The sequence below is a fragment of the Heteronotia binoei genome, chromosome 2, assembly GCF_032191835.1.
Source record: "Heteronotia binoei isolate CCM8104 ecotype False Entrance Well chromosome 2, APGP_CSIRO_Hbin_v1, whole genome shotgun sequence".
Taxonomy (NCBI): domain Eukaryota; kingdom Metazoa; phylum Chordata; class Lepidosauria; order Squamata; family Gekkonidae; genus Heteronotia; species Heteronotia binoei.
The window spans coordinates 192,730,276-192,748,466 of record NC_083224.1 but is presented as its reverse complement, the minus strand read 5'-3'; the positions used below and the strand labels follow the sequence as shown (position 1 = coordinate 192,748,466).

The window sequence follows — 18,191 nt, the reverse complement described above, 5'->3', positions numbered from 1 at the left end:
CCTGGCCCCACTGATGGACCTCCTGATGGCATCTGGGTTTTTTGGCCACTGTGTGACCCAGAGTGTTGGACTGGATGGGCCATTGGCCTGATCCAACATGGCTTCTCTTATGTTCTGTCTGGGGCAGTGATGCTCTGTATTCTTGGTGTTTGGGGGGGGGGGGTGCACAGTTGGAAGGCTTCTAGTGTCCTGGCCCCACTGATGGACCTCATGATGGCACTTGGATCTTGGGCCACTGGGTGACACAGAATATAGGACTAGATGGGTCATTGGCCTGATCCAACATGGCTTCTTTTATGTTTTTATGTCTGGGGCAGTGATGCTCTGTATTCTTGGTGGTGGGGGCAATGGGGGGGCAACAGTGGGAGGGCTTCTAGTGTACTGGCCCCACTGATGGACCTCCTGATGGCACCTGTTGGGTTTTTTTTGGCCACTGTGTGATCTAGAGTGTTGGACTGGATGGGCCATTGGCCTGATCCAACATGGCTCCTCTTGTGTTCTTATGTGATGCAGAGTGTTGGCCTGGATGGGCCACTGGCCTGATCCAACATGGCTTCTCTTATGTTCTTATGTCTAGGGCAGTGATGCTCTGTATTCTTGGTACTTGTGGGGCGGTAGGCACAGTGGGAGGGCTTCTAGTGTCCTAGCCCCAATGATGGACCTCCTGATGGCACCTGGGTTCTTTTTGGCCGCTGTGTGACCCAGAGTGTTGGACTGGAGGGGCCATTGGCCTGATCCAACACGGTTTCTCTTATCTTCTTATGTTCTTATTTTTAAAAATCCCGTTTTAGTTCAGAGATGAATCGGCACCAGGAAACAGGCCGGTTATTCTCTCACTGGAGTGGCTTCTCACCAGCTGTTCGAAACCGAACTTAAAAAAAACCCCCAACTCTCTGGTATCACCTATTTTTTTTCCCAAATAGTTGCTTGTAAAGAAAGGCAAAAGTTGCAGGTGCGGCCTGGTCTATTTTTAAGATCAAATCCGCTTCGGTACTGAAACGAGCCTGTCTTAATGGACACGTTAATTGGGGACTCGCAGCCACACGGCGTGACCCTTTCCTGCCTCGCTGGCGCTTTCCCCCTGGGGACCGGCAGGGGGAGGCTGTCCAAGAAATTCTGCGAAAGCACCAGGCCTTGGTTTCTGTCGGGCCGAAGCAGGGACTGGCAGCCCTTTGAGCCTGACCTACTTGCCCGGGAATTGCAGGCCATGTTTGCAGGGACACTCTTGCTTGCACATTACAAGAAGACTGCAGTCTCAAAGCACCTTACAATCTCCTTTATCTTCTCCCCCCACAATAGACACCCTGTAAGGTGGGTGGGGCTGAGAGGGCTCTCCCAGAAGCTGCCCTTTCAAGGACAGAGTCTCAGAGTGGCCTACAACCTCCTTCCCCTTCCTCCCCCACAACAGACACCCTGTGAGGCAGGTGGGGCTGAGAGAGCTCTCCCAGCAGCTGCCCTTTCAAGGACAGAGTCTCAGAGCGGCCTACAACCTCCTTCCCCTTCCTCCCCCACAACAGACACCCTGTGAGGTCTGTGGGGCTGAGACAGCATCTCCAGAAGCTGCCCTTTCAAGGACAGAGTCTCAGAGTGGCCTACAATCTCCTTTCCCTTCCTCCCCCACAACAGACACCCTGTGAGGCAGGTGGGGCTGAGAGAGCTTTCCCAGAAACTGCCCTTTCAAGGACAGAGTCTCCCTGCCGGTCCCCACGGGGAAAGCCCCAGCGAGGCAGGAAAGGGTCACGCCGTGTGGCTGCAAGTCCCCAATTAACGTGTCCGTTAAGACAGGCTCGTTTCGGTACTGGAGCGGATCTGGTCACAATCTCCTTTGCCTCCCCCCCTCCCACAACAGACACCCAGTGAGACGGGTGGGACTGAAAGAGCTCTCCCAGAAGCTGCCCTTTCAAGGACAGAGTCTCGGAGAGGCCTACAATCTCCTTTCCCTTCCACCCCCAGAACAGACACCCTGCGGGGAAAGTGGGGCTGAGAGAGCTCTCCCAGAAGTTGCCCTTTCAAGGACAGAGTCTCAGAGTGGTCGCAATCTCTTTTCCCTTCCTCCCCCCCAACAGACACCCAGTGAGGCGGGTGGGGCTGAAAGAGCTGTCCCAGAAGCTGCCCTTTCAAGGACAGAGTCTCAGAGCAGCCTACAATCTCCTTTCCCTTCCTCCCCCACAACAGACACCCTATGAGGTAGGTGGGGCTGAGGGAGCTCTCCCAGAAGCTGCCCTTTCAAGGACAGAGTCTCAGAGCGGCTCACAATCTCCTTTCCCTTCCTCCCCCACAACAGACACCCTGTGAGGCGGGTGGGGCTGAGAGGGCTCCCCCAGAAGCTGCCCTTTCAAGGACAGAGTCTCAGAGCGGCTCACAATCTCCTTTCCCTTCCTCCCCCACAACAGACACCCTGTGAGGCGGGTGGGGCTGAGAGCTCTCTCACAGCAGCTGCCCTTTCAAGGACAGAGTCTCAGAGCGCCCTACAATCTCCTTTCCCTTCCTCCCCCACAACAGTCACCCTGGGAGGTGGGTGGGGCTGAGAGAGCTCTCCCAGAAGCTGCCCGTTCAAGGACAGAGTCTCAGAGCGGCCTACAATCTCCTTTCCCTTCCTCCCCCACAACAGACAACCTGTGAGGCGGGTGGGGCTGAGAGCTCTCTCACAGCAGCTGCCCTTTCAAGGACAACCTCTGCCAGAGCTATGGCTAACCCAAGGCCATTCCAGCAGCTGCACATGAAAGAGTGGGGAATCAAACCCGGTTCTCCCAGATAAGAGTTCGCGCACTTAAGCATGACACCGAAGCCGGCTTGTGGGAGGCGAAGGCTCATTGTAGCCTTTCCTCTGCTGGGAGAGGTGTTAGCTTTTGGGAGCTTTATAGGGACGACTGGAGTGCCTGCAGCCCAGCAGCCACACAGCAAAGGCTGGTCAGAGTTATCCTGTGCTCTTCAGGCCGGATAATCCTGTCGCAAGAAAACGTAGAGATTCAGTTCAGACATTCAGCAGGGGCACGTGGAGTAGCTGGTGGGAGAGGGGGGTGGGGCCGCGAGCTGAGCCGTCTCCGTGGTCTGGCATGTTCTGGGCATGTGCAGGTTTTCCCAAATCGGTCCATGTGTACAGACTTCTGCATGTGGTTGAAAAAGATTGGGTGGTGCAGCTGCCGGTTAATGCCCAGCAGTGCCAGACTAGACGATATAGGGCAGGGGTTTAGGGAACCGCAGCTGGCTCTTTCACACATATTGCACACACCCGTTTAGTGTAGCGCTGAAGTGCGCGGACTCTTACATGGGAGAACTGGGTTTGATTCCCCACTCCTCCACTTGCAGCTGCTGGAATGGCCTTGGGTCAGCCAGAGCTCTCGTACGAGTTGTCCTTGAAGCGATTGCAGGAGTTGTCCTTGAAAGGGCAGCTTCTGGGAGAGCTCTCCTCAGCCCCACCCGCCCTCACAGGGTGTCTGTTGTGAGGGAGGAAGGGAAAGGTGATTGTAGGCCACTCTGAGACTCTTGTCCTTGAAAGGGCAGCTTCTGGGAGAACTCTCTCAGCCCCACTTGCCGCACAGGGTTGTGGGGGGAGAAGGAATGTAGGAGATTGTAAGCCACTCTGAGTCTCTGATGCAGAAGGAAAGGAAAGGTCCCCTGTGCAAGCAACAGTCGTTTCCGACTCTGGGGTGACGTTGCTTTCACAATGTTTTCACGGCAGACTTTTTACAGGGTGGTTTGCAATTGCCTTCCCAGTCATCTCCACTTCCCCCCCCAGCAACCTGGGTACTCATTTTACCGATCTCGGAAGGATGGAAGGCTGAGTCAACCTCGAGCTGGCTGGCTGAAAAACCCAGCTTCCACCAGGGATTGAACTCAGGTCGTGAGCAGAGCTTAGGACTGCAGTACTGCAGCTTTAACACTGTGCCACGGGGCTCTTACATGCAGAGAGATGCAGAGAGAAGGGCGGGGTATAAATCTGCAGTGTTCTTCTTCTCTTGAAGCCAGCTTGAAGAAGCCATGTCTCTCTTTAAATCACTTCCAAGCCAAGCCAGCTGACAACTCAGAGAAGGCATTTAAAGTTGTTTTCTTTCCACTTCTCCCGATTCTATCTTTCTTTTCTTTCTTTTCTTTCTTTCTTTCTTTCTTTCTTCTTTCTTTCTTTCTTTCTTTCTTTCTTTCTTTCTTTCTTTCTTTCTTTCTTTCTTTCTTTCTTTCTTTCTTTCTTTCTTCTTTCTTCCTCCCTCCTCCCTCCCTCCCTCCCTTCCTTCCGTTCCCTCCCTCCCTTCCTTCCTTCCGTTCCCTCCCTCCCTCCCTCCCTTCCTTCCTTCCTTCCTTCCTTCCTTCCTTCCTTCCTTCCTTCCTTCCGTTCCCCTCCCTTCCTTCCTTCCGTTCCCACCCTCCCTCCCTTCTGTTCCCTCCCTCCCTCCTTCCTTCCTTCCTTCCTTCCTTCCTTCCTTCCTTCCTTCCTTCCTTCCTTCCGTTCCCTCCCTCCCTCCTCCCTCCCTCCCTCCCTCCCTTCCTTCCTTCCTTCCTTCCTTCCTTCCTTCCTTCCTTCCTTCCTCCCTCCCTCCCTTCCTTCCTTCCTTCCTTCCTTCCTTCCTTCCTTCCTTCCTTCCTTCCTTCCTTCCTTCCTTCCTTCCTTCCTTCCTTCCGTTAAGCAAGTTTGGCCACCCCCAGTCTGGGGCAACTTCTCCAAGCCCTCCTGGCCACAAAGGGTCAGGGTCGCTCCTTGTTTCTCCTGCTTCGTTTCTTCTTCGCTCTGCTCAAAGTCGAGACTTGCTCTCTCCCCTAAGCAGCCTCCCTCCTGTTCCCGACAGCACATCTCGATACCCCGGCCAGACTCTCTGACGGAAGCCCGGACCTTCTCCTTCTATCTCTCCATATCGGCAAGGACAGTCCCCAGGGCAGCTTCGACTGCATCCAGCAGTATGTGTCCAGGTGAGTGGGGCTCCCGGCCCCTGCAGGAGCTGGCTTGGCAGCTGCTGCTTCTGAAGCTGCAACGGAATGCCGGCTACCTGTGAGTGCGGTGACCTCTGACCCCAGCTGGCCTCACAATGCTGGACCAGGCATGCCTTTCATAGAACCCTAGAGTTGGAACGGCCCTCCGGGGGTCATCTAGTCCAACCCCCGGCACAAGGCAGGAAACTCACAAACACCTTCCCCTAAATTCACAGGATCTTCATTGCTGTCAGATAGCCATCTAGCCTCTGTTGGAAAACCTCCAAGGAAGGAGAATCATAGAACCCTAGAGTTGGAAGGGACCTCCAGGGTCATCTAGTCCAGCCCCCGGCAAAGGCAGGAAACCCACAAACCCCTCCCCCTGAATTCACAGAATCTTCATTGCTGTCAGAGGGCCATCTAGCCTCTGTTTCAAAACCTCCAAGGTAGGAGAGCCCACCCTGCCAAGGAGGAAGCCTGTTCCACTGAGGAATTGCTCTAACAATCATAGAAGAATCATAGAACCCTAGAGTTGGAAGGGACCTCCAGGGTCATCTAGTCCAACCCCCTGCACAATGAAGGAGACTCATAAACACCTCCCCTAAATCCACAGGATCCTCATTGCTGTCAGATGCCCATCTAGCCTCTTTTTAAAAACCTCCAAGGAAGGAGAGCCCACCACCTCCTGAAGAATCATAGAGTTGGAAGGGACCTCCAGGGTCATCTAGTCCCACCCATTGCACAATGCAGGAAACCCACAAACACCTCCCCCTAAATTCACAGCATCCGCATTGCTGTCAGATGGCCATCCAGCCTCTGTTTAAAAACCTCCTGTGCACAACGGGGCTACTGTCCAGAATTCATAATGATTTATGATGAGTCCGATGAAAAAACAGAACCAGTCCAATTTCATATTGGATGTCCTATCCTTCCTCAAGGGACTGTCTTGTCATATATATTGTAACAGTAGACTTGAAGTGCCAAAATTTCCTGGCTTCCTAGAATCATAGAGTTGGAGGGGACCTCCAGGGTCATCTAGTCCAACCCCCTGCACAAGGCAGGAAACTCACAAACACCTCCCCCTAAATCCACAGGATCTTCATTGCTGTCAGATGGCCATCCAGCCTCCGTTTAAAAACCTCCAAGGAAGGAGAGCCCACCACCTCCCATGGAGGAAGCCTGTTCCACTGAGGAACCGCTCTAACGGTCAGGAAGTTCTTCCTAATGTTGGGCCAGAAACTCTTTTGATTTAATTCCAACCCACCGGTTCTGGTCCTACCTTCCGGGGCCACAGAAAACAATTCCACACCCTCCTCTCTATGACAGCCCTTCGAGTACTTGAAGATGGTGATCCTGTCACCTCTCAGCCTTTGTTGGGGGTTGGACTAGATGACGCTGGAGGTCCCTTCCAACTCTAGGATTCAGGATGCACAGGTACATTTATACCAGCGCCGCCCCTTCCCTGAGAGCGGCTTCTTCCGCCTCTTTTCTCGTTTGTCATTTTATTTTTATTTTTTTGTTCCGCAGCGACGGGGAAATCCAGCTGGACTGTCTGGGCAGCATCCAGGATAAAATCACCATCTGTGCCACCGACGATTCGTACCAGAAGGCCAAGCAGAGCATGGCCCTGGCGGAGGAGGAGACGCGAAGCAGAAGTGCCATTGTCATCAAGCCCGGAGGCCGCTACGTCGGTAGGGGAGGGGGCGCGGCTTGGGAGCTCCGCGCGGCGGGTTCTGAACTGCATTTACGAGGGCAGGGGGCTTGGGAACTGCGGCAGCTGCTGGTGCTTGTCATTTTGAATGGCGGGAGAACGTCCTGTCTGAAGCCAGCCACCTGCAGAGGGGCGGAGCTGGAGTATGTCTACAGGTGGGGCCTTGGGTCAAAATGGAGACGTGGGCTGCAGTGCCCTCTGTAGGGGGCGGAGTCAGGAGATAAGGGGGCGGAGTCAGGAGATAAACTGGGAAGATGCAGTTTTGGCAAGATGACATTTCAGGATGGATACAATTGAGAGAAGTCACTCCAGAAATATATATATGTGTGTGTGTGTGTGTGTGTGTGTGTGTATGGAGAGCCAGTTTGGTGTAGTGGTTAAGTGCGCGGACTCTTATCTGGGAGAACCAGGTTTGATTCCCCACTCCTCCAACTGCAGCTGCCGGAATAGCCTTCGGTTAGCCATAGCTATCGCAGGAGTTGTCCTTGAATGGGCAGCTTCTGTCAGAGTTCTCTCAGCCCCACCCACCTCACAGGGTGTCTGTTGTGGGGGAGGAAGGGAAAGGAGATTGTGAGCCGCTCTGAGACTCTTCGGAGTGGAGGGCGGGATATAAATCCAATATCATCTTCTTATATATATATGTATATATGTGTGTGTGTATGGTATATGCATACACACACACAGCCAAAAGATTATAGTGACAATTGACTAATCTGTTGAGAAAAATACAGTACAGTGTGATGTATACAATAAAGAGAACAAGTCCCTTAAGTTCATTGTGAAGAGCATCGATTTCCTGTTCCCGAAGAGGAATCCATACGCAGCGTTCCAGTAGACGCAGAAGCATTCGATCCTCACATGCGGAATAACACACTCACAGGAATTCCCAGGACAAGTCGTCAACTTCTGCTACACCCGTTTCAGAGTCCTTATCGACGAGGGATATTCCACAAAATGCCTAAAATATGAAAAGTGACGACTAACCACAGATTCTTATTACATAGTTACAGATTATAAAATACAATTGGTGCTATTATAGAATGCTCACACAGTAATAAATATTACAGTTCTCAGACAATATTCACAGGGTCCTGAAGTCTCCAAAAAACGCAGCGTGTAGCAGACGTCGACCACCCATCCGGGGAATTCCTGTGAGTGTGTTATTCTGCGTGTGAGGATCGAATGCTTCTGCGTCTGCTGGAACACTGTGCGTTGATTCCTCTTCGGGAACAGGAAATTGGCACTCTTCAAAATGAACTTGATTAAGGGACTCTGTATTGTAGATTAGTCAGTTGTCACTATAACTTGGGGGCTGGTGGTGTGCGTGTGTATAAGATGGCATTTCAGGTAGGTGTCGGTTGGAGCAGGCGTGGAAAGTGCTGAAAGGAACTCTTGTGAGCCATCTTGTCATAAGCAAGAACGCCCCCCCCCCCCCTGTGCACACGCAACCCTTTCTCCCCTGTGGAGAGAGGAATTTGGGGGGGAGTCAGGAATGGTCCTCTCGGTGAGCCCCCCGCTTGCTCTTAGGTGTGTTCCGGGTATGGCCCAGGCTTCTGTGAGGAGGCTCCGGGCGTCTCTCTCCCAGTAGCTACAGCTGTCGTTTGAGAGGGTAACGGGGTTGGCCTGTAGCAATAGGACAGCTCTAGATTCCAGCTGAGGATCTCCTTGGAGACCAACAGGACTTTTGGGGAATGGAAGTCAGAGCTCCCTTCATCAGAGTGGAAACAAGGAGAGAGCCCGGGGCTCTTGAAAGTCCGTACCCTGTCAATCCTGTTGGCCTCTGAGGTGTAAATGGACTTGAATCTAGAGCTGTTCTACAGCTGTTTAATCCAGGGGTGTCAAACATACAGCGTGGGGGCCAAATCAGGCCCCTAGAGGGCTCCTATCAGGCTCCCGAGCAACTGGCTGTCACCTGCTTCCTTCTCCCTCGCTCTTGCTTCCTTCTGCATCGTAGCTTGCTTTGCCAGGTAGCTCAATCACACAGAAGCTACAGAGCAAAACCTCTTTATTTTCTCCATTGGCTGAGGCGCCTCCCTTGGGGAGGAAGGCGGGGAGGCAGAGCTTGCTTTGCCAGGCTCTCTCAATCGCACAGCAGAGCTACTAAGCCATGCCTCTGTTCCTTCCTCATAGTCCCCTGGGGAAGGAAGGAAAGAGCCAGAGCTTCCTTTGCCCAGTCCCCTGGATCCCATGGGAGAAATACAAAGGAAGGACCTTTAAGTCCAACGAGTGCTGATGTCCTAAACAGAACAAAACATTTCATTGTGCCTGTGCCCTTAATAAAGTTTATATCTCTGCTGCCTGGCATTACATTTTATGACACACAGGGCCCGGCCCGACAAGGTCTCATTTATGTCAGATTCGGCCCCTATAAGAGCCAGTTTGGCGTAGTGGTTAAGTGCGCAGACTCTTATCAGATAGATGGATAGATGGATAGATAGATAGATAGATAGATAGATAGATAGATAGATAGATAGATAGATAGATAGATAGATAGATAGATAGATAGACAGACAGATAGACAGATAGAGAGTGAGAGAGATAGTGAGAGAGAGAGAAAGAATGAATGAAAGAAAGAAAGAAAGAAAGAAAGAAAGAAAGAGATAGGTAGAGAGAGAGAAAGAAAGAATGAAAGAAAGAAATAGCTAGAGAGAGAGAGAGAAAGAAAGAGATAGATAGATAGATAGATAGATAGACAGATAGACAGATAGACAGATAGACAGATAGACAGATAGACAGATAGATAGATAGATAGACAGATAGAGAGTGAGAGAGATAGTGAGAGAGAGAGAAAGAATGAAAGAAAGAAAGAAAGAAAGAAAGAGATAGGTAGAGAGAGAGAAAGAAAGAATGAAAGAAAGAAATAGCTAGAGAGAGAGAGAGAAAGAAAGAGATAGATAGATAGATAGATAGATAGATAGATAGATAGATAGATAGATAGTGAGAGAGAGAGAAAGAATGAATGAAAGAAAGAAATAGCTAGAGAGAGAGAAAGAAAGAGATAGATAGATAGATAGATAGATAGATAGATAGATAGATAGATAGATAGATAGATAGATAGATTGATTTATTGTCATTGTTCTCAACAAAAAGAGAGCAACGAAATGAGGTGCTCTTCCACAAACGTACCAACACATCAAACACACATATTCATAAACCATTTAAAATACATCTAAAACCATTTAAATACATCTAAAACAAATAATCATTCATAACCCTGCATTTAGCCTAACCACAGCACTTGGATAGAAACTGTCCTTAAATCTGTTTGTCCTAGCCTTCAACACTCTATATCGTCTACCTGACGGTAAGATCTCAAATAGCAAATGGCCCAGATGTGAAGGGTCCCTTAGGATCATTTGTATCTTCCTTTTACATCCCATATTATACAGATCCACCAATGAGGGGAGAGAACATCCACATCTGGGAGAACCGGGTTTGATTCTCCACTCCTCCACTTGCCCCTGCTGAGATGGCCTTGGGTCAGTTATAGCTTTCGTAGAAGCTGTCCTTGAAAGGGCAGCTGCTGTAAAAGCACTCTCAGCCCCACCTATCTCACAGGGTGTTTGTTGTGTGTGTGTGGGGGGGAAGGTAGAGGAGATTGTGACCGCTCTGAGACTTTGAGATTCAGAGTATAGGGCGGAAAAAAAATCCAAAATCTTCTATAACAAATGAGTTTGACAGCCCTGGTTTAATCCATGTAAGGCAAGCACGCGTATCTCCCCTAGATATATATATTTTAAGTGAATGGATTTCATATTTACACCTCTGTAATGGCCTTACTTCTTGCCCAAGACACACTGCTCTAGTTCATCTGCTTCCCCCAGAGCAGTCCTAGAAGAAGGGGAGGGGAAGGGGCCCTTTAACCCATTTCCTTCCTGCCGTTTCTTCAGAATCCTCAATCTTCCTCTCTCCTCAGCCTCTCTTTTGCTACACAGTAGGGCAGGGGGAGAGAGTCGGGGTTTTTTTCCCTTTATAGGGAGATGGGGGGGAGGGATTTTGAGCGCATAATCCAAAGTCAAAAGGGTAAAGCGAACCCACAGGCTGATCTCGGTCCTTCCGAGCAGTTTGTTTTCTTGTGTGTGTCTTCGACATGATGTTGTTTAGTTGGGGCCTTGCTGTGTACAGAAAAAAACCCACTCCATGTGCGCCTCAAGCCGGTCGACCAGATAATCCTGGGGGGGGGGGCAGATTTCCTCCCCCACGGACCCTTCTGGGGGGGGTGCCTCTTTGTTCTTCACCCAGACTGGTTTCTGCAAAGTGAAGAGTAGATGGAGATCTCTCCTCTCCCCCGCCACGCCAACCAAACACTGGCAGTTTGCAGACTACCCGGTTATCCCTGATTCATCGTGTTGAGTCAGCCCTACGCTTCCGCCTGGGGAAGGAAGCGCCTCGTCTTTGCTGTGTTTTGTTTCTGCGAATCTGTCCTGTTGGCAAACTGGGAGCGCTTTCGTTCTCTCCACCCCCCACCTCCCCGGGACACAGACACACAGTTAAAGCAGATTCAGGGGGGTGACCATGGGGGTCTGAAGCAGGGGTGGCCAAACTTGCTTTACATAAAAGCCACATAGAATAAACATCAGATGTTTGAGAGCCTCAAGCCGTGAACGTCAGATGTCTGAGAGCCGCAAGGAAGGAACGAAGGCGAATAGATGGGGAGATTACAGTCACGTTATTCTCTACTCTTCTTTAATATATTTATTACCAGCCCCGTGGCGCAGTGTGGTAAAGCTGCAGTACTGCAGTCGGAGCTCTCTGCCCACGACCTGAGTTCGATCCCAGCAAAACCTGGTTTAGGTAGCTGGCTGCAGGTCTCAGCCTTCCATCCTTCCGAGGTGGGTCAAATGAGTCCCCAGCTTGCTGGGGGGAAAGTGTAGATGACTGGGGAAGGCAATGGCAAAAAGTCTGCTGTGAAAACGTGAAAGCAACGTCACTCCAGGCTCACAAACGACTGGTGCTTGCACAGGAGACTACCTTTACCTTTTAGAGCCCCATGGCAGAGAGTGGTGAAGCTGCAGTACTGCAGTCCGAGCTCTCTGCTCACGACCTGAGTTCAACCCCGGTGGAAGCTGGGTTCAGGTAGCCGGCTTCAGGTTGACTCAGCCTTCCATCCTTCTGAGGTTGGTAAAATGAGTCTCCAGCTTGCTGGGGGGAAAGTGGAGAGGACTGGGGAAGGCAATGGCAAACCACCCCGTAAAAAGTCTGCCGTGAAAACATGAAAGCAACATCACCCCAGACTCTGAAACGACTGGTGTTTGCACAGGGGACTGCTTTTACCTTTTTAATATATTTATTATATAGCTTGTTTTAACCGTGAGCATTGTGCTTTTTGTTCCTGATTCTGCTACATACGGTTTTTCCCCGGTTATTTCAGAAAAAAATGGGGCCTGGATGAATTTTGATGGAGTAAAGATAAGGAAATCCCCCTTGCTGCATTGGGGGGGGGTGTGGTTGTTGTTTTCTAGGTACCTCCCCGAGCTCCTTCGGGGAAGGGCAGGCAGGGGAAGGATACGGACTTTAGGGTTTATAGAGTCTTTCGGGATCAAGTGCCGTGTTCTACTAGAGAAAGTTTTCCTTCCAGACGTTTCGTTCTCAGCTGCAGAGAACATCCTCAGTGACGTTGCAGCCGGAGCAGGCGCTCTGACCTTCTTGGCTTCTGTGCATTGAGTGGGGCCGGGGCTGCTGGAGAGCTGCTATTTCACACGCCCAGCTCCGTTCCTTTCGGCTTTTGTTCCTGCTTTTGGCCGAGCGTTTGCATCCTCGTTGACTTCCCTCCCCGTTCTTAGGCAAGAAGGTCCAGATGCGCAAGCCCGCACCGGGAGCGTCTGACACGGTGCCCTCGCGGAAACGGCCAACACCCGTCAACCTCGCCAGCGCCATCAAGAAAGGCAACAGCGCTGTGTCTCAGCGGCCCTTCCGAGACCGGCTCGTGCATTTGCTGGCCTTGAAGCCATACAAGAAGCCAGAGCTGATCCTGAGGCTGCAGAAAGACGGCCTCGCCCAGCTGGACAAGGATTCCCTGGATAGCCTCTTGCAGCAGGTCAGTTTGTCCCCCCCCCTCCCTTTTCCTACATAAGAGAAGCCATGTTGGATCAGGCCAGTGGCCTATCCAGTCCAACACTCTGTGTCACACAGTGGCCAAAAAACCCAAGTGCCATCAGGAGGTCCACCAGTGGGGCCAGGACACCAGAAGCCCTCCCACTGTGCCCCCCCCACAAGCACCAAGAATACAGAGCATCACTGCCCCAGACATAAGAACATAAGCGAAGCCATGTTGGATTCGGCCAAAGGCCCGTCCAGTGCAACACTCTGTGTCACACAGTGGATAAAAAAAACCCAGTTGCCATCAGGAGGTCCACCAGTAGGGCAAGGAAGCCCTCCCTCTGTGCCCACCCCCAAGCACCAAGAATACAGAGCATCACTGCCCCAGACATAAGAAAATAAGAGAAGCCATGTTGGATCAGGCCAATGGCCCATCCCATCCAACACTCTGTGTTGCACTGTGGCCAAAACCCAGGTGCCATCAGGAGGTCCAGCAGACACTAGAAGCCTTCCCACTGTGCCCCCCCCCAAAGACCAAGGATACAGAGCATCACTGCTCCAGACAAAAGAACATAAGAGCAGCCCTATTGAAGCCCCCCCAAGCACCAAGAAGACAGAGCATCCCTGCCCCAGACAGGGAGTTCCAACGATAAGCTGTGGCTAATAGCCACTGATGGACCTCTGCTCCAGATGCTTATCCAGTCCCCGCTTGAAGCTGGCTGTGCTTGTAGGCACCACCAGCGTTCCCTCTAAGTCAAGTTCGCATGAGCTAGCTCACAGATTTTTAGCCTCCAGCTCACACATTTTTGTCTTAGCTCTGGAAGGATGGCCCCAGGGCACACTATTCTATGCAGCAGCTCACAAAGTAGAATTTTTGTTCAGAAGACTCAGCAGCTTAGAGGGAACATTGGCTACCACCACCACCACCTCCTGTGTCAGTAAGTTCCACATGTTAATTGGCCTTTGGGTGAAGAAGGACTTCCTTTTATCCGTTCTAACCCAACTGCTCAGCAATTTCATTGAATGCCCACGAGTTCTTGTATTGTGAGAAAGGGAGAAAAGTGCTTCTTTCTCTACTTTCTCCATCCCATGCAAAATCTTGTAAACCTCTGTCATGTCACCCCTCATTCGACGTTTCTCCAAGCTAAAGAGCCCCTACCTCTCTGCCTTCGAAGCAGACAAATACCTTTGCAGAAAGTCTTGCGGGTCACCCTTTGCGTGACAGTTTTAATGGAATCTCCATGTGCAGTAGCAGCGTACCTCAGTTACCGGTGCTTCTGAGTTTGTGCTCCGCTTGAGTATTGCTTCCCAAGCCATTTCACTTAACCACTACTGGAAAGCTAGTTTGGTGTCTCTTATCAGGGAGAAACGGGTTTGAATCCCCACTCCTCCACTTGCACCTGCTAGCATGGCCTAGGGTCAGTCATAGCTCTGACAGAGGTTGTCCTTGAAAGGGCAGCTGCTGTGAGAGCCCTCTCAACCCCACCCACCTCACAGGGTGTCTGTTGTGGGGGAGGAAGGGAAAGAAGATTGTAGGCCGCTCTGAGACTATTCTTGAAAGGGCAGCTTCTGGGAGAGCTCTCTCAGCCCCATCCGCCTCAAAGGGTGTCTGTTGTGGGGGAGGAAGGTAAAGGAGATTGTAGGCTGCTCTGAGACTCTGTCCTTTAAAGGACAGCTTCTGGGAGAGCTCTCTCAGCCCCACCCGCCTCACAGGGTGTTTGTTGTGAGAAGAGGAAGGAAAAGGAGATTGTAAGCCGCTCTGAGACTCTGTCCTTTAAAGGGCAGCTTCTGGGAGAGCTCTCTCAGCCCCATCCGCCTCACAGGGTGTCTGTTGTGGGGGAGGAAGGTAAAGGAGATTATAGGGCACTCTGAGACTCTGTCCTTTAAAGGACAGCTTCTGGGAGAGCCCTCTCAGCCCCACCCGCCTCACAGGGTGTCTGTTGTGGGGGAGGAAGGGAAAGGAGATTGTAGGCCGCTCTGAGACTATCCTTGAAAGGACAGCTTCTGGGAGAGCTCTCTCAGCCCCATCCACCTCACAGGGTGTCTGTTGTGGGGGAGGAAGGTAAAGGAGATTGTAGGCTGCTCTGAGACTCTGTCCTTTAAAGGACAGCTTCTGGGAGAGCTCTCTCAGCCCCACCCGCCTCACAGGGTGTTTGTTGTGAGAAGAGGAAGGAAAAGGAGATTGTAGGCCGCTCTGAGACTCTGTCCTTTAAAGGGCAGCTTCTGGGAGAGCTCTCTCAGCCCCACTCGCCTCACAGGGTGTCTGTTGTAGGGGAGGAAGGGAAAGGAGATTGTAGGCCGCTCCGAGACTTTTCTGAGTGGAGGGCGGGATATAAATCCAATATCTTCATCTACCTCACAGGGTGTCTGTTGTGGGGGAGGAAGGGAAAGGAGACTGTGAGCTGCTCTGAGAATCTTCGGAGTGGAGGGCGGGATATAAATCCAATATTTTCATCTACCTCACAGGGTGTCTGTTGTGGGGGAGGAAGGGAAAGGAGATTGTGAGCCGCTCCGAGACTCTTCTGAGTGGAGGGCGGGATATAAATCCAATATCATCATCTTCTTCATTGTTTGTGCTGTTGAGAAATGGGAGGCTGAGCCGGTTCACCCTGGGCAAATCGGAATTGTGAAATGGTTCAAGGCAGCAGGATGGGATCCTGTCCTAAGCCATTAGGCAGTACAGGAAATGTGTGTGGCCCAATGACACCATCTCTGGCTCTGAGTGTTTATCAGGACTATATGATGAACATGAACATACGCTGGACATGAGTCAGCAGTGTGATGTGGCTAAAAAGGCAAACGCAATTTTGGGCTGTATCACGAGAAGTCGAGTGTCCAGATCACGTGATGTGATGGTATCGCTTTACTCTGCTCTGGTAAGACCCCACCTGGAGTCTTGTGTTCAGTTTTGGGCACCACATTTTAAGAAGGATACAGACAAGCTGGAAGGGGTCCAGAGGAGGGCGACGAAGATGGTGAGGGGTCTGGAGACCAAGTTCTATGAGGAAAGGCTGAAGGAGCTGGACATGTTCAGCCTGGAGAGGAGGCAGCTGAGAGGTGATAGGATCACCATCTTCAAGTCGTTGAAGGGCTGTCCTATAGAGGATGGTGTGGAATTGTTTTGGTCTGGAGACCAAGTCCTATGAGGAAAGGCTGAAGGAGCTGGGGATGTTTAGCCTGGAGAGGAGGCGGCTGAGAGGTGATAGGATCACCATCTTCAAGTCCTTGAAGGGCTGTCCTCTAGAGGATGGTGTGGAATTGTTTTCCGTGGCTCCAGAAGGTTAGACCAGAACCAATGGGTTGAAATTAAATCAAAAGAGTTTCCGGCTCCACATTAGGAAGAACCTCCTGACCGTTAGAACGGTTCCTCAGTGGAACAGGCTTCCTCCTCAGGAGGTGGTGGGCTCTCCTTCCTTGGAGGTTTTCCAACAGAGGCTGGATGGCCTCCTGACAGCGATGAAGATCCTGTGGATTTAGGGGGTGGTGGTGTTTGTGAGTTTCCTGCCTTGTGCAGGGGGTTGGACTAGATGGGCTCTATGATTCTATACCCCCTTCTCCACCCATTCTCCCCCCCCCCCCCTTCTGGGACCTGAATAAATCACAAAGCCTTTTTCCAAATTGCATTGTTCTATTTTTAGCAGTACTGACTCCCTTCTTTCTAAGATGTGTGTGGGAATGGGAGGCCTGTCTGGAATTCGCCTCTGCGTTCGTAAGGGTGAGAAGCTTGATTTAAAAAAAAAAAATGCAAGCTGCAAATATTTCACAGTCCCAAATTTTGCCCAGCAGGGCTCTTTTTTTGTAGCAGGAACTGGTTTGCATTTTAGGCCACGCCCCCCTGTTGTAGCCAATCCTCCAAAAGCTTACAGGGCTCTTAGTCCAAGGCCTGCTGTAAGCTCCAGGAGGATTGGCTACATCAGGGGTGTGTGGTCTAAGATGCAAAGGAGTTCCTGCTACAAAAATAACCCTGCTGCCTGGGACAGTGAACCTATGAAGCTGCCCTCGACTGAATCAGACCTTCCCGGGTCCATCAAAGCCAGTCTTGTCCACTCAGACTGGCAGCAGCTCTTTCTCCAGGGTCTCAAGCTGAGGTTTTTCACACTTATTTGCCTGGACCATTTTTAGTTGGGGAAGCCGTGGATTGAACCTGGGACCTTCTGCTCACCAAGCAGAGGCTCTACCACTCAGCCACTGTCCCTCCTTTAAAACCAGGTTCATATGGAGATATATGAACCTATGAAGCTGCCTTCTGCTGAATCAGAACCCCCTCCATCCATCAAAGGCAGTCTTGTCTACTCAGACTGGCAGCGGCTCTCCAGGGTCTCCAGCTGAGGTTTTCCACGCCTACTTGCCTGGACCCTTTTTAGTTGGAGATGCCAGTGGGGATTGAACCTGTGACCTTCTGCTTACCAAGCAGAAGCTCTACCACTGAGCCACCGTCCTTCCTTTGAACATCTGAAGCTTCCTTGTACTGAATCAGACCCCCCCTGGGTCCCTCAAAGTCAGTCTTGTCTCCTCAGACTGGGAGCGACTCTCCAGGGTCTCAAGTGGAGGTTTCTCATGCCTACTTGCCTGGACTCTTTTTAGCTGGAGATGCCGGGGATTGAACCTGGGACCTTCTGCTTACCAAGCAGATGCTCTACCACTAAGCCACCCTCCCTCCCCTGCTCTCCAGGGTCTCAAGCGGAGATTTTTCACACCTACTTGCCCGGACCCTTTTTAGTTGGAGATGCCAGGGATTGAGCCTGGTACCTTCTGCTTACCAAACAGATGCTCTACCACTGAGCCACCATCCCTCCTAGTGACAGATGTGTAAAATCTATACCTCCCTGGAAATAGTTCTCTCCTGTAGGACTGATGGACGCCCACACTGCATGTCTGGCTACAGCGTGACTTCCTCGCAGAGCACACAAACGTTCCTTAGCCGCTGTCTCTCTCTCCCCCCCCCCTCGCCCCCCGCCTCCTTACAGGTTGCAAATGTGAACACTAAAGACGGAACATGTACCCTCAAGGATTGCCTCTACAAAGAAGTGCAGAGAGACTGGCCTGGATATTCAGAAGGAGACCAGCAGCTGCTAAAAAAAAGGTTTCTTTTCCGGTAGTAGATCCAGTGTCCGTCTCAGGATTGGGACCTCGTTGTTTTTATGTTCTCAGGCGCCCCTGTGGTGCATTACCGGCAGTAATGGGGTTCTAGGGCAGGCTTAAGTCCTGCCCCGGAGCGTTGCAGTCATGCAGGCAAGAGGTGATGAATGGAAGGGCTGTGCTCTGGTCAATGCGGGGTGGCCGATTCTGCCCACAACAAACCACAGGGTTCACGGCTGCAGATTACCGGCAACGAATTTGTAGTTAATTCAGAAAATGCGATTGTGAAAAATTCCAAAAAAAGTGCAGTGTAAAGGTTAAAAAACAATTTCACATATGCTCGTTCATACAACTTTCGCTTCGACCCGGTAAATTTCTGGTGTGACCGGGAGACGACAAATCAGCAGTTCAAAATGCCACTGCGGTCATTCCAGGATGTCCTGGGAGAAGCCAGGACCTT

At 51.3% G+C, this 18,191-nt stretch overlaps 1 protein-coding gene across 1 annotated transcript in view; it reads left to right on the top strand.

Annotated features, from left to right (window-relative positions):
• ELL (elongation factor for RNA polymerase II) overlaps nucleotides 1-18,191 on the top strand; it is a 77,015-nt gene that overhangs the window by 35,638 nt on the left and 23,186 nt on the right. Inside the window, 5 exon segments of the mRNA XM_060232765.1 lie at nucleotides 4,782-4,842; nucleotides 4,845-4,902; nucleotides 6,430-6,593; nucleotides 12,397-12,650; nucleotides 17,620-17,747. Of these exon segments, the coding sequence (XP_060088748.1) occupies nucleotides 4,782-4,842; nucleotides 4,845-4,902; nucleotides 6,430-6,593; nucleotides 12,397-12,650; nucleotides 17,620-17,747 (665 nt within the window).